Source organism: Panthera tigris, chromosome X, assembly GCF_018350195.1.
Source record: "Panthera tigris isolate Pti1 chromosome X, P.tigris_Pti1_mat1.1, whole genome shotgun sequence".
Taxonomy (NCBI): Eukaryota; Metazoa; Chordata; class Mammalia; order Carnivora; family Felidae; genus Panthera; species Panthera tigris.
This window is the reverse complement of record NC_056677.1, coordinates 93,995,031-94,010,378: the sequence shown is the minus strand read 5'-3', so window position 1 is coordinate 94,010,378 and position 15,348 is coordinate 93,995,031. Positions and strand designations below refer to the sequence as shown.

At 36.8% G+C, this 15,348-nt stretch overlaps 1 protein-coding gene across 2 annotated transcripts in view; it reads left to right on the top strand.

The window, feature by feature from the left end:
• LRCH2 (leucine rich repeats and calponin homology domain containing 2) overlaps positions 1-7,101 on the top strand; it is a 99,516-nt gene extending 92,415 nt beyond the window's left edge. For both annotated transcript variants that reach the window (XM_042974815.1, XM_042974814.1), the window contains one exon: positions 4,302-7,101. In XM_042974815.1, coding sequence (XP_042830749.1) covers positions 4,302-4,421 — 120 coding nt within the window. In that variant the 3' untranslated portion in view covers positions 4,422-7,101. The remainder of the gene's footprint in view (positions 1-4,301) is intronic.
• Positions 7,102-15,348: the final 8,247 nt, after the last annotated feature.

The following is a 15,348-nucleotide window of genomic DNA, read 5'->3' as shown; positions in this document are numbered from 1 at the left end:
TAATGGGCTTTGCTGTGACTTTAAGGTAACCTAAGGTGACAGGGGATAGCACAAGGCAACCTTTTGTGTGCTTGCTCCGTTCTTAGAAGTCCCTTTGTGCCTTTTGAGCCAACTCTGTGGCTAAGCCTTTCCTGCTCTGTTAGCCCTTAGAGGTGGCTCTGAAGGTGTGGCTGTTAACCTTTGGGGGTGCCTCCGAGGGTGTGGCCAGCACCAGTTTATCCCTCCTGGCTGATACCTCCTAACTAACTGACTAACATTTATACCACATTTTGTTTACAGTTCATAAGTTGATGGACGTTTGGGCTGTTTCCACTCATTGTTTATTATGAATAATGCTGCTATGAACACTCATGAACAAATTTTTTTTTGAACACTTGTTTCAGCTTTCTTCATTCTATACCTAGGCCCCAAGGACACAGTTGAGGGTGGGAAAGAGGAGGGAGCAGGCAGAGATTCTCAGAGGAGCCGGGGAACGTCACATCATTTACTGTGCTTGGGAGAGGTTCACAGCTGCTGCTTTCAGTTTCTTGTGGCTGATGCCTGTGTCGCCTCCCCTGCAGCATCCCTGTGCCTGGTCAGCTAGGGACCCAGTCCTGCCATTGCCTCGGGAGGGATTGGGCTCTGGGCTCGATGGGGGAGCCTGGGATGCAAAGGCTGGAGGATCCCATTGCCTCACCCCGCACCCAGAGTTCCTCCAGAGCTGAAATGTGGATCTGACCCATTTGCCACCCCTGACTGTTTCTGGACATCCAACACAATCCCCAGCATCCACAGCTGTGCAGCTGGATTGGGGGCCCTCACCCTCTAGGGGAAGTTGACAGTAAGCTAGCATAGCTCACTGGATGTGGGGCACCCACAGCCATTGTGGTTTTAATTAGCATTTCCCTAGTGGCTAATTATGTGGGGCACATTTTCATGTGGTTATTGACTATTTGTAGACATTCTTTGGAGAAGTGTCTTTTCAAATCCTGTGCCCCTTTATTAATTGGATTATTCACCTTTTTATTAATGAGTTGTGGGTGTTTTTTTTCTATATTCCAGATAAAAGTACTCTATGAGATATATGCTTTGCAAATGTTAGCTGTTGTTTTTCTTTATAGATGAACTGTATCAGGTTGAGCAAATTCCTTTCTATTCCTAGATTGTTGAGAGTTCTTATCAGGAACGGATGTTGAATTCTGTCAAATGCTTTTTCTACAACCACTGAGATGATAACATCCTTTTTCTTTCACAGTATTGTGACTTAATGGTGGTTGATTTTCAGATATTAACTCAAACCTAGATTTCTGGGATAAACCCTCTTGGTCATCTTAGATTTTGTTGTTGTTTTGATATTGTTGAACTCAGTTTGCTAAAATTTTGTTTAGACTTTTTACATCTATGTTCATGGGGATATTGGTCTTTAGTTTTCTTTTCTTTTAATATCTTTTGCCTGGCTTTAGTGTCATGGTAATATTGACCTTAAGAAATAGGTTAGGAAGTATTCCCTGCTCCTCACTTTTTGTGAAAATTTTGTGTAGAATTGATCCTATTTCCTTTTAAAACATTTGGTCAGATTCTTTAATGAAACCAGCTGGGCCAAAAGTTTTCTTTGTGGAAAGGATTTTAACTACAATTCTAATTTCTTTAATAGATACAAGGCTATTCTGGTTTTCTGTTTCTTCTTGCATGAGCTTTTGGTATACTGTGTGTCAAGGAATTTGTCTATTTCATGTAGTTTGTCAAACTTATTATTATAAAGTTGTTTATAATGTCCCCTTATTATCAGTTTAGTATTTGTAATATCTCTTCTGATGTTACTTCTCTTATTCCTGATGTAGGTAATCTGTGTGTTTTCTTTTTTCTGATTAACCTAGCTAGAAGCTTATGAATTTTTAAAAATTTTCTCAGTGAACTAACATTTGGTTTCACTGATTTTTTTTTTTTGTCTATTATTTTCTGGTTTTTATTTTATTGCTTTCCTCTCTCAACTTCATATGTTCTTTCTTTCTTCTTGCCATCGGCTTAATTTGTTTGTTCTTTTTCTAGTTCTAAGGTGGAAGCTGAGGTCATTGATTTGAAACCTTTTTTTCTTTTCTGACATTTCAGTGATTATTTGAATAAATAAACAAAACATTGGGAAGGCAGCAAATGCTATTGTGAAAATGGAGATAAGAAGATAGTTTTTGAGAATGCTTCTGATAAATGGGATTATTACCAGTAGTGTTTGGTGAACGGTTTATGGGAATAAGGAAGAAAGAAAAGACTATTAGGATTCCGAGGTTTATATTGAGAGAAATTGAATAGTGTATTACTGACGTAGGTACAGAATATAAAAGGACAGTTTAACTTAGTGATGATGTAATTCGGTTGTGGACAGATTGATTTTGATCTGCCTGTTAGACATCCATTTGGCTGTCTCATGTTCATATTTGTATCTGGAGCTCAATAGAGAGGTCATGGCAGGAAATAAAGATTTGAAAGTCATCAGGGTGGAGGATATAGTTATTACTGTTTGGGAATAGGAGCCTAGTCTTGCCAAGGCCCCCCATGTTTGAAGAAACAGTGGATTTAGAAAAAAATGTAATGTTTCTAGACTTGTAAGATACTGTGCTCACCAAGTGTATAGTTATGGACCAGATGGGTCCTGTCGATGGTCTGTTTGCCTCCCACGCTATCCATTACTAGCTTACTTTCCTGAGATGAATGTGTGTCCCAGCTGAAGCAGTGGACTGCCCTGTTTCTTCAGAAATAGCTACCAAATTTATTTGGTTAACCCTTGCAATTTTGATAAGGCTTTGAGAATACCAAAGAGAAGATATAGTACAAAAGAGAAGAGAGTGAAGACAGAACTCTTGAAAACATCAAGAATGCTAGAAGAGGGACAACCTGGCTGGCTGAGTTGGTAGAGAATGTGACTCTTGATCTTGGGGTGGTGAGTTTGAGCCCCACGTCGGGAGTAGAGATTACTTACAAAAAGGAAAGAAGTTAGAAGAGGATCAGCCAAGGCTAATGAAACCTAATGCAAAGCTGCCTTAAGGTCAAGTGACATGTGATGTGCTTACAAGAGGAGGCCGTTGCTACTTCTCAAATTCTAGACCACTGAACTAAGAAGCAACAAAGATCACTAGCAGCTGGAAAGAAGTAACAGTAAGACAAAAAAAAAAGTACTGAATCATTTCATATTTTAGAGACCGTGGAACCTCAGAACTGGTAGAATGAACGAGAGAGGCCAATTTTGTACAGGACTGAAGAGTTTACACTCTTCAGTTTGTTTCTTACACAGTCCTTTCTTCAGGTTGAAGAAACTGAGTCTCTGGGTAGTTTTGAGTACCTTTAGTACTTCGTATGCATGGCCCTTAGATTTCCTGACTGGAAATGGAGTGCTCTTTCTACTCCAGCACAAGAGCTTAGGGAACTTCTAGCATGACTGTCTCACTTTAAAATATTCGCTTATTTATGTGGATCAGATCAACCTCCGATCAAAACAGAGCCCGTAAAATAGAATCCCATACCCTAAAAGTCTATCGAAAGAGCCATTTGAGAATTAGAATTTGTACAATGAGATGCCACCTGACCGCCGTTAGAATGGCTGTTGTCCAAAAGACAAAACGTTGATGAGGACGTGGAAAAAAGAGAACCCTTGCGTCAGGTTGATGGGAAGGTAAATTGGTGCAGCCCCTGTGGCAAACAGTATGCAGGATCCTCAAAAATTAAAAATAGAAATACCATATGATCCAGCAATTCTACTTCTGAGCGTTTATCCAAAGAAAACAAACATACCAATTCAAGGGGATATTCACACCCCTGTGTCATTGTGGCATTATTTACGATAGCCAGGATATGGAAGCAACCGAAGAGACCGTTGGTGGATGAATGGACACAGATGTGGTATACGTACAGTGGAATACTACTCAGCCATAAAAAAGAACTAAATCTTGCCATTTGTGACTTGGATGGACTTTGAGGGAATTATGCTAAACAAAATTAAGTCAGACAGAGAACGACAAATCCTGTATGTTTCCACTTACATGTAGACTCTAAAAAAAACCCAAGTGGACAAACAAAATAAAGTGTACATTATAGATACAGAGAAGAGAATGCTGTTCAAATCATTATGTTTTACACTTGAAACTAATATAATGTTACATGGCAATTACACCTCAAGAAGAGAATAAAAAGTTTAGAATTTAATTAAAATTGCGTACTTTCTACTTGAAGTTTTACAAGACACATGTTTTAAAAATCCAGTTCTAACTTGTTCAGGCTTTACTGCACTATTAAAAAACAGATGTTCTGATATCATTTATTTTGTTTTTCAGGAAAGACTCTGTTTGCCTCATCATATTCTGGAAGAGAGAGGTCTTGTGAAAGTTGGTGTCACAGTGCAGGCTCTTCTTGAATTACCTACAACCAAGGCATCTCAGCTTTCTACAGCTTGATGTAACACTTCAAAATTATAAGTGTATAGTTTCATTTATTTGAAGTGATTTAAAAAATCTCAAATTCGTGATAAGAATGTCTAATCAAAATTAATAATTTTATTAGGTCAATCCATAGGTTAAAAAAAATCATGTTAAAACATCAAAGTTAAATTTCGAATTGCCCAAACTTCTTTTGGGGGAAAAACTGGATTAACTTAATAAGAGTTTTTGATAAATTCAAATTCTCTTTTTACTGAGTCAGTTGATAACCTTCATTATTTTTCAAAAACCAGATTGATACTAAATTTAAGATGTGGTTTCAATTTAATAATCACATTAGGTTTACTTTTTTATATCAGAGCATACTAGTAAACACCTGGATGAGGTAATCATTTTTTTACCGATTTAAGACTATTCTATATTTGAGTTATTTAATACACTTCTAATTCTAGTTTATACACAGTTTCTTCAATCTTTGGTCTTAGTTTTCTAGAAAAAAATGAGTAGAAAATGCAGAACTCTGGCTTTATATTAAATTCTTTTAGTATTATAGGTTAGTGCCAAAATATTTTCAGTTGTACTGTAGACTGTTTACATGTGAAGTGCCTGTGTAATTGATGACTCTTACATAGTCTTAAGCATTTTTGCAATTTCTTTTTATGTATTAATGGAATCAATGGAACTTTAAAATATTTTAGTAGATTTTGTAAGGTCAGTTATATGTGAGGATTTAAATGTGCCTCACACGGTGACATTTGTGGTTTTTTATTTAGTCCATTGCCGTTTTCCTTAAATTGGTTATGTCATGTTGTCAAAAAAAAAAAAATGTTAATATGCTTAATTTATGCTATTTAATTTTGCAAAACTTAATCATCTTTTAATATGTATTATTTGAAGAGTATTTTATTTCTGTATTGAAAATGTTACACAAAGCAGTAAGGTTTTTGAGAAGTAGCCAAGTACTCATTATCAAGGACACTTTGATAAAACTGCCAAAGTTTGGATCTGTGTCTGGACTTGCAGTCGGCATGCTGCCATTAGTTGGGTTTTGTTTTGTTTTGTTTTGTTTTGTTTTGTTTTTCAGATTCATAGAGCAGCAATTGAAGAATAGGTGTGTATTTGGAATCTGGCCATTTGTGGATCCTGTAAATCTTAGGATCCTCAGTGAACATGATGTTGAATTAAACACAGACCATTCTATAAATATTTTCCTAAGTATGCTATGTTACCTAAAGTCCTTGTTTAGTTTGGAGCTGGATAAATTTACGTTGGTAGGAGTGCAGGAATTTTTCAAAAACATTACTGTAATAACTCAGTTTGCTATAGAAAAACCTTAGTATAATTACTTTTGCAGTAGCCAAGCAAGTACCATATCTTAAATATGTGATTATTTGCACTTGTTACCTCTTAATATGGATGCAACTTATTAAAAGTGTTGGCCTGGGTATTTCAAAGGGTATATATAAAAGGTAAAAACTAGTGTGCCAAATGGGTATAATAAGGGTTGGTTTCGAAACAACTCTACTTTTATTGATCAGTTGGCAATGAAGCCATATAATTACATTTTGGCATTAGAATACACATGTGTTCTTTACATTCCCCAAGTGTGAAATTGGAGCTTTTAAAGAACTAAAGCTTCTTATAACTGTAAGGTTTAAAATTAAATTATTAGTAATTTATTACTTTAAGTATTTCAGCTAATTAGTTCCTATTTTTCAGTTGGATCTAAAAAAAAACTTCATTGGCATAATCAATCTCCCTAGTGAAAACTTGAGTCATAAAGGTAAGAAATGGCAAATAAATATCTCAAGTTGATAGTTTTTATTGTACAAATCTGCCAATGTTACAAATCAAGTGACCATTAAGAGCTACAGCAATCATGCATACTGCTTTCATAGTTCCCATGCGGTAGGATTCCTCTTCTCAATCAGTCTAGATGTTAATTATTTTACAGGTATTTTCCTGTTTCTCATTGAAATGATAGGCCATTTCCTTATTGCATTTCGCTTACTCGTCAGTTATTGCTTTAAAGGGAAAATACACCAGAACCTCACTTACAGCATTCTTCACCGCAAAGCAAAATTCCATTTAAGATGGGTCCATCTGAGGTTCACATCATGTCAGTCTATTTACTCTAGTGCCAAAAGGCGACACCACCTCTAAGTCAGTTCCTCAGCATAGTCCCCAAGGACACATTTTATCAAGGCTCTGATGTATTTCTTTTAGTAGTTTTTAAAATAAGTGTAAATTTTATTCTAAATGGTTTTTATGGTTATTTTATATTTGCTTCATCACTTACTGAATTAAGAACGATTATAATTATTTGAATTGGATTTGTGATTTGAAGGGGTTAAATAAGTCAAGCAAATATTTCATTAGGCCCTAAAAAATGTAGTAGATAGCTACTTCTGCTAAATTTTATTACCGTATGGCACAAGAAAGAAGTGATGTTGGATATGTTAGAATTGAAATAAGGAGTAAAAATGCATTACCATTTGTTTAATAATTATCTTTACAGAATGCTAGTTTATCGACTTTTCTAAGTGAATTTTTTGAAGAATTCAGAAATCTTTGTATTGGTCACAGATCTATCATAATTGATTTTCTGATGCATTTAAAAATAAATGGAACACTAAATGTATATTACCGATGCAAACTGTGGATAAAGTTGAATGAAAAAATTAAAGTCTGAGATTTCTTTTCTCTCTCTTTACTTCTTCTCCCAACATCACAGCATCCATCTATCCTAGGTATTTGATAGCTTGTGTCTATATTCTCTACTATGGAAAAATAGACTTCAAGAGGATATTTCATGTAAGTTGCTTAAGAGTACAGATTCTCTTTACAGTTCCTAAGATACCGTCACAAAATAAATCACCTTTATATAAGTTAGACTCTTTAGATACACAAATGTCAGATAAACTTTTACGCAAAATAAAAGATAGGATATGTGGTTATTTATATTGTAGAATTTAGTGTGAGGTATATGATTGAATTACCCTTAAGCAATTTGATAAAAAAAAAATCTTTCATTTTCAAGTAATTCCAGTTTTTAAAAACTCCACCTATTTCATTAAAATGACTGTCATTTATTCATAATTATTATTCATCCTACTAGTGGAAGCTTATTCAGGTAAATATTATTATTAAAGGTGATATTGCCCCTGTTTTATAGTTACCCTAAAGTCTGAGATTTAAAGATGTGCTTAAGAAGTAAGTAAACAGTGGGGTGCCTGAGTGGCTCAGTCGGTTAAGCGTCCGACTTCGGCTCGGGTCATGATCTCACAGTTTGTGAGTTCGAGCCCCTCGTCGGGCTCTGTGCTGACAGCTCAGAGCCTGAAGCCTGCTTTGGATTCTGTGTCTCCTCCTCTCTCTGCCCCTCCCCAACTTGTGCTTTGTCTCTCTCTATCAAAAATAAATAAATGTAAAAAAAATTTTTTTTGAAAAGAAGTAAACATTTAGCATAAGTTGTTAAAAAAGTATCCTAACTTTATCACAGAATTTTGAATTGTCTTTATTTGCTTTAATAAATATTGATGTTATACATAGAGTGCTTCTAAGGTTCTCAGGAGCCTGTCTCAGCATCCAGAGTGCTCTAACAGACTGGGTGCCCTTTGATACATTAATGTATATTAAGTTAATTTGGAAATGCCTAGATGTCTTCTCTTCCTTAAGGCATAGTCTTTTTTATTTCTGCATTTTAAAACATGAAAAAAATCCCTGTGCTTATGGTGTTAAAATAGCTTAGATTTTCCACAGAAAGAGGTAGAGAGTGTGTGTGTGTGAGTGTGTGTGTGTGTGTGTGTGTGCGCACTCACGCACGCACGCACGCACGCACGTGTTAAGCAAGGCTTTGTCTATTGTAGCCAAGGAGAGTCTTACTGCATTGGAAAATCAGAGTTTTTACAAGCTGTGAGAATTCTGACATCAGTAGTTTAGGATGGGAAGTTGCTGACTGAATCATTTGAAAGTTACCACAATTTGTAAAAGAGAAGATTCTTTAAAATTCTTTAAATTTTTTCTTTTAAAAAATTTTGAAGAAGCTATTGCAGCCTATTTTCTTTGATTCTTAAATACATAATATTATCCTGCCACTTGAAGATTAAGGAAAGTTAATCATTTTTACTGTATGCCATTAATATTCATCAAGGGTCTACCTAAATAAGCAAAAAATATATTAGGTATGTACATATGTAAATATATAAATAGAAATAGATTTTTCAGATAGCAAATTGAATTTTCTAGAACTTTGTTCAGCTACCTCAGTCACTTCTAATGCAAAGAAATAACAAGTAATGCTGTATAATTTATGAAGTAATAATATTATTCTATAGGACAGTGATTCTGAAACTTTAATATGCATGTGGAGCACCTAGTGACCTTATTAACCAAATACCAATTGATTCAACAGTTCAGGGGTGGGCTTTCAGATTCTCCATTTCTAACAAGCTCCCAAGTGATGCAGATCTTGCTGGTTGAGTGACCAGTTTTAGTAATAAGGCTTTGTGGTTGTTCAAGCTTTATGTCAGTATCAGTTTATTATACAATAGTTCGATATTTTAAGTGATGATTCAAGGTCTTGGTAACAGGTACTTAGCATTTTTTAATAGGTATCTATTCTGAAATGTGTTCTACTTTATTAAGAACTTTTGGATTTTCTTTTATGGTTTTATTTAATTATTTTCTTAAGTTTTTATATTAATTTCAGTTAGTTAACATACAGTGTTGTATTAGTTTCGGGTGAACAATATAGTGTTTGAACACTTCCATACATCACCTGGTACTCATCACGACAGGTGCATTCCTTAGTCCCCATTGCCTATTTAACCCATTCCCCACCAACGCTTTCCCCTTCTTTTATGGTTTTAAAAGGTGTGCTTAGGGCGCCTTGGTGGCTCAGTGGATTAAGCCTCCAACTCTTGATCTCGGCTCAGGTCATGATCTCTCAGTTCATGAGACTGAGCTCTGTGCTGACAGTGCAGAGCCTCCTTGGGATTCTCTGTCTCCCTCTGTCTCTGTCTCTCTCAAAATAAATTTTAAAAACTTAAAAAAAAAAAAAGAGATGTGCTTGATGCTCTGATTAATACTATTTTTTAAATTTTCTTTTAAAATCTATTTTAAGCACACATGACCATGTGATTTTAGTCACATGAAGAATAATATAAGTATTTATAAAACTCAAGTTCATACAATGTTAAATTAGCAAATATTAACACAAAGCATGTTCCTCTTTTGGAATGCTTAGGAAGAAAACTACACTTACTTTTCATGGTGTTCATGTTAGTCCATTCTCCTCTTGCTAGGCAGAAATTCTTGGTTTCAAGTTCAAAGCATACTTACTCTTTCAGGCTACCATGATGAATACAAAATTTGGGCCCCATACAAATACATACTTAATTTTAAATATTTATAATTTTTTAATGCTTATTTATTTTTGAGAGAGAGAGAGAGAGAGAGAGAGAGAGAGAGAGCCCTCAAGTTGGGGAGGGGGCAGAGAGAGAGGAAGACGCACAATCCGAAGCAGGCTCCAGGCTCTGAGCTGTCAGCACAGAGCCCCAGGCGGGGCTCAAACTCACAAACTGTGAACTCATGACCTGAGCTGAAATCAGACGCTTAACCGACTGAGCCACCCAGGCGCCCCAATTTACGGTTTTTTAATTAGAGTTCACACTTTCAGTTACAGATTACATCCCTTGTGAACAAATGGAAAAAGGTATTTATTTATTTCATTCCTTTTTTAAAGATGTTTATTTATTTATTTTTAGAGACAGAGAATGAGAGCATGAGCAGGAGAGGGGCAGAGAGAGGGAGGGAGAAAGAATCCCAAGCAGGCTCCATGCTGTCAGTGTGGAGCCCATCGTGGTGCTTGATCTCACAACTGTGAGATCATGACCTGAGCTGAGATCAAGAGTTGGTGGCTTAACCGACTGAGCCACGCAGGTGCCTCTATTTCATTCCTTTTTTTTATGGTAAAGTAAGTTATATTGACTTAAAACATTTGGAATCATTTCACTTATTTTAGTGCCTCCCAAAGCATGTGGTAAATTGTCCATTAAAAATCAAATTAAAATACAAGTTAGCCTGAATTACCAAGGGCAGCTGAATGTCTTCTGGGGCAAGATGACTCATTTACTCTGATGAAAATATGGGAAGGTTAATAATTAAATATAAAAAGGGAGAGCAGAATCATGTGAAACATTGTACTAGATGCTTTTTTATTAATTGAATTACAAAAAATGAAATCTATATACTTTTACTGAAGTTTGTCTCTTATTCATAATCTTTAAAATTAAGATTGAGGGGCACCTGGGTGGCTCAGTTGGTTAAGCGGCCGACTTCAGCTCAGGTCATGATTTCGCGGTCCGTGAGTTCGAGCCCCGCGTCGGGCTCTGTGCTGACCGCTCGGAGCCTGGAGCCTGTTTCGGGTTCTGTGTCTCTCTCTCTCTCTGACCCTCCCCGTTCATGCTCTGTCTCTCTCTGTCTCAAAAATAAATAAACGTTAAAGAAAAATTTTTTTTAAATAATAAAAGTAAGATTGATTTAGTGTTAGAAATTAGTGTTATGGTGTAACCTAAATTATAAAATCGTACTTAATTGCATATAATCATGCTTATTAGTGAAGAAACAACATCTATGCCGTATACATTTTTTTAAATAAAATGTACAAATATACCAAATGTACAAATGTACCGATATACAAAGTACTGGTATAATTTCTTGTTATTGTGTGCCACCAAAATTTCCAGGTGTTTTATGTAATAAGATAAGAAATAGTTCATGATACACTCCTAGGTATAATCATAAAAAATTTAATTCCATAAAAGCTTTTACAATTTGTGTACTGCTGCTGTTTCATTCTTTATACTAGGAAGCTGAGGCCCAGAATTATAAGACAGAGAGCCCCAAATAAACTCATACCTATATGGTTAATTAATCTATGATAAAAAAGGGAAGAAAGTACAATGGATAAAGGACAGTCTGTCTTCAACAAATGGTTTTGGGAAAAGTGGGCAGCAACATGTAGAAGAATGAAACTGGACCACTTTCTTACACCAAACACAAAAGGAAACTCCAAATGCATTAAAGACCTAAATGTGTTAGACATAAAACTATAAAACTACGAAATGAAGAAATAGACAATAGCTTCTTGGACACCGGCCTTAGCAACATATTTATGGATAGGTCTCTTTAGGCAAGGAAAACAAAAGCAAAACTAAGCTATTGTGACAACGCCAAAATAAAAGACTTTTCTACAGTGAAGGAAACCATAAAAATGTAACCTACTGACAAGAGAAGACACTTACAAATGTCCAATAAGGGGTTAATACCCGAAATCTGTGAAGAACTTATACAACACTAAAAAAAGCCCTGATAATCCAATTAAAAAATGAGTAGAGATTGATAAATTTTTTATAGATTATGATACTAACACTTTATCAGATATGTTATTTGCAAATATCCTCCCATTCCAATGTTTGCCTTCTAGTTTGTTGATGGTTTCCTTCGCTGTGCAGAAGCTTTTTATCTTGATGAGGTCCCAATAGTTCATTTTTGCTTTTGTTTCCCTTGCCTCAGGAGATGTGTCTAGTAAGAAGTTGCTATGACCAATGTCAAAGAGGTTAGTCCCTGTGTTCTCCTCTAGGACTTTGGTGGTGTCCTGCCTCACATTTAGGTCTTTCATCCATTTTGAATTTATTTTTGTGTTTGGCATAAGAAAGCGGTCCAGTTTCATTCTTCTGCATGTTGCTGTCCAGTTTTCCCAACACCATTTGTTGAAGAGACTGTCTTTTTTCCATTGGATATTCTTTCCTCCTGCAAAATCTGTAAAGAACTTATCAAAGTTAGGATGCCTGGGTGGCTCAGTCAGTTAAGCATCCAACTTCGGCTCAGGTCATGATCTCGTGGTCCATGAGTGTGGGCCCCATGTCGGGCTCTATGCTGACAACTCGGAGCCTGGATCCTGCTTCAGATTCTGTGTCTCCCTCCCTCCCTCCCTCCCTCCCTCCCTCCCTCCCTCTCTCTCTCACTGCCCTTCCCCACTTGTGCTCTGTCTCTCTCTCTCTCTCTCTCTCTCAAAAATAAATAAACATTAAAAAAATTGTAAGAACTTATCAAAGTCAACACCCAAAATACAAATAATCCAGTTAAGAAGTGGGCAGAAGACGTGCATAGACATTTTTCCAAAGAAAACATACAGATGGCTAACAGATACATGAAAAGATGCTCAACATCACTTATCATCAGGGAAATACAAATCAAAACTACAATGAGGGACGTCTGGGTGGCTCAGTCAGATAAGTGTCTGACTCTTGGTATCGGTTTGTGAGATAGAGCCCCGTGTTGGGCTGCACGCTGACAGCACAGAGCATGCTTGGGATTCTCTCTCTCCCTTTCTCTCTGCCCCTCCCCCATGCTCGCTCTCTCTTTGTCTCAAAATAAATAAATAAACTAAAAAAAAAAAACTGCAATGAGATATCCCCTCACACCTGTCAGAATGGCTAAAATTAACACAGGAAACAACAGATGTTGGCAAGGATGCAGTTAAAGGGGAATCTTCTTGCACTGCTGGTGGGAATGCAAACTGGTGCAGCCACTCTGGAAAATAGTATGGAGATTCCTCAAAAAGTTAAAAGTAGAACTACCCTACGGCCCAGTAATTGCACTCCTAGGGATTTATCCAAAGGATGTAAAAATGTTGATTTAAAGGGTCACATGCCCCCCAATGTTTATAGCAGCATTATCAACAGTAGCCAAATTATGGAAAGAGCCCAAAGGCTCATTGACTGATGAATAGATAAAGAAGTGGTATATAATATACAATGGAATTCGTACAAGAGGATCACTGTTTCCCTAGGTTTTGGAGATCATTCAGTGCTGCGTTCAGTGAATCTTAAGTGTAATAATTTGTTATGTATTGTGCACAGAGCATAAGGCAGACCCTTTAATCCAAAATTCCTTTACTAGCTATGGAACTTTGTGCTAACTTAACCTGTCTATATGGCTAGTACATGGAGTAGATGAAATGGGAATTGTGTAGATTGCCCAGCATAGCTCTTACGTGACGTAGGTTTCCTCCATTTGGATATTAAATGTGCAGATGGCCAAAGATATTTTGTTGAGAAAATTATATCATAATTCAGATGTAAGCTTTATATTGGTTGGCCACAGGATTGCCTGTAGGTAGGTACCAAACTTCCTTTATGGGTATCGTCTATTTAAAAGTCTAACAGGGGGCGCCTGGGTGGCTCAGTCGGTTGAGTGTCTGACTTCGGCTCAGGTCATGATCTCACAGCTCGTGAGTTTGAGCCCCGTGTCGGGCTCTGTGCTGACAGCTCGGAGCCTGGAGCCTGCTTCAGATTCTGTGCCTCCCTCTCTCTTTGCCCCAACCCACTTGCGTTCTGTCTCTGTCTCTCTCAAAAATATGTAAGCATTAAAAAATTTTTTGAAAAAGAAAAAAAAAAAGTCTAACAGTTGCTCAGTTGAAATTCCAGGTTTGCACTATAATGCAGAAGAGATTGCTTTAAACCAGAAGGTCTGATTATCTCCTTAGCAACAAAGTAACTTTAATATGATTCCTGCCATATTAAATACTTCATTTTGGGGTGGAATGCTTTCTCAGTGGTCCAACTAGAGGTAATGTATACAAATTATAAGTTTTTCAGGAATTTAAGTTCATCCCCATATTTTCTTGGTTAATTTGCTTCACACTTCATTTCATAAGTAGAAATGATCAATTGAGAACTCCCTAATCTTTCCACTTGCAGATTGAACTACCCTTAAAACTATTGGATTATTCAGGACTCTTACAATGGAAGATGTGTCTTTCCACTTAATCAAAGGCCACGTATTATCTGAAGGAAAAAAAAAACTGTACTCTGCTTTTTTTGTTAGTTAATTTTCTTGCCTCCACCTTGATTGTTACTATCAAGATAAAAACACATGCTATTTGAAAACAATCACGAAATCCCCCACAGTACTCCCAGCAATTGGCTGCTGTTTCTGCTTGCCTACAAACCCAAATCTCTTAGAAGACTCCTTAAGCTGTCTCCACTTCCTCGCCTCCCATTCATCCTTCAGTCCCCTCTATTCTTCCCTACCTCCCCACCTCACTGACAAGGATTGCTCTTGCTAAAATCGCCATGATCTCAGTGTTTCCAGATATGGTCAGTTCTTTATTCTCATCATCTCTTTCGACCTCTCACCAGCTTTCCTCATTGTTGGCCTCTCCCTCCTTTCAACATTGCCTTCTCATATCTTCAGGACACTGTATTCTCCCAGTTTGCCTCCGCATTCCCCTGGCTACTCCTACCCTACTTCTAAATGAGTGGTTCTCAAACTTCAGTATACACTACGATCACCTTGGAAGCTTGTTAAAATGCAGATTCTTGGGCATTCTCAGAAATTCTGATTTAAGAGCTCTGAATGAAGCCTAAGAACCTATCTTTGACCAGTACCCCCAAAGATTATGATACGGATGGGTCGTAAATCTCGATTTTGAAAACCTTTGCTCCTTAGGTCACATTCCTGTGCCTTCTTTCTGTCTACTCTTTCTCTTTTGGAGAACTCCTCCATTTCTAACTATATCAATGCTTCTCAGCCATAGCTACAATATAGAATCACCTAGGGAGCATTTAAAAACTTTCAGTGCCAATTACAGACCACATAGACAAATGCTGGGAATGTAGCTTAGACTGTAGTATTATTAAAAGCTTCCCAGGTTATACTCCTTTGCAGCCAGAGTTGAGAACCGCACTATTCTGTAGACTTAGAACTTTTATCTTTGGCTTAACTGTTTCCTGAGTTTCAAACGAATGTATCCAGTTGCCTACTTAACATCATATTGTAGTATCTCAGACATCTCAATCCTAAAATAGCCAATAACGAACTATTGATTTTGAGGGTTCCTGCGTGGCTCAGTTGGTTACGCGTTCAACTTTAGCTCAGG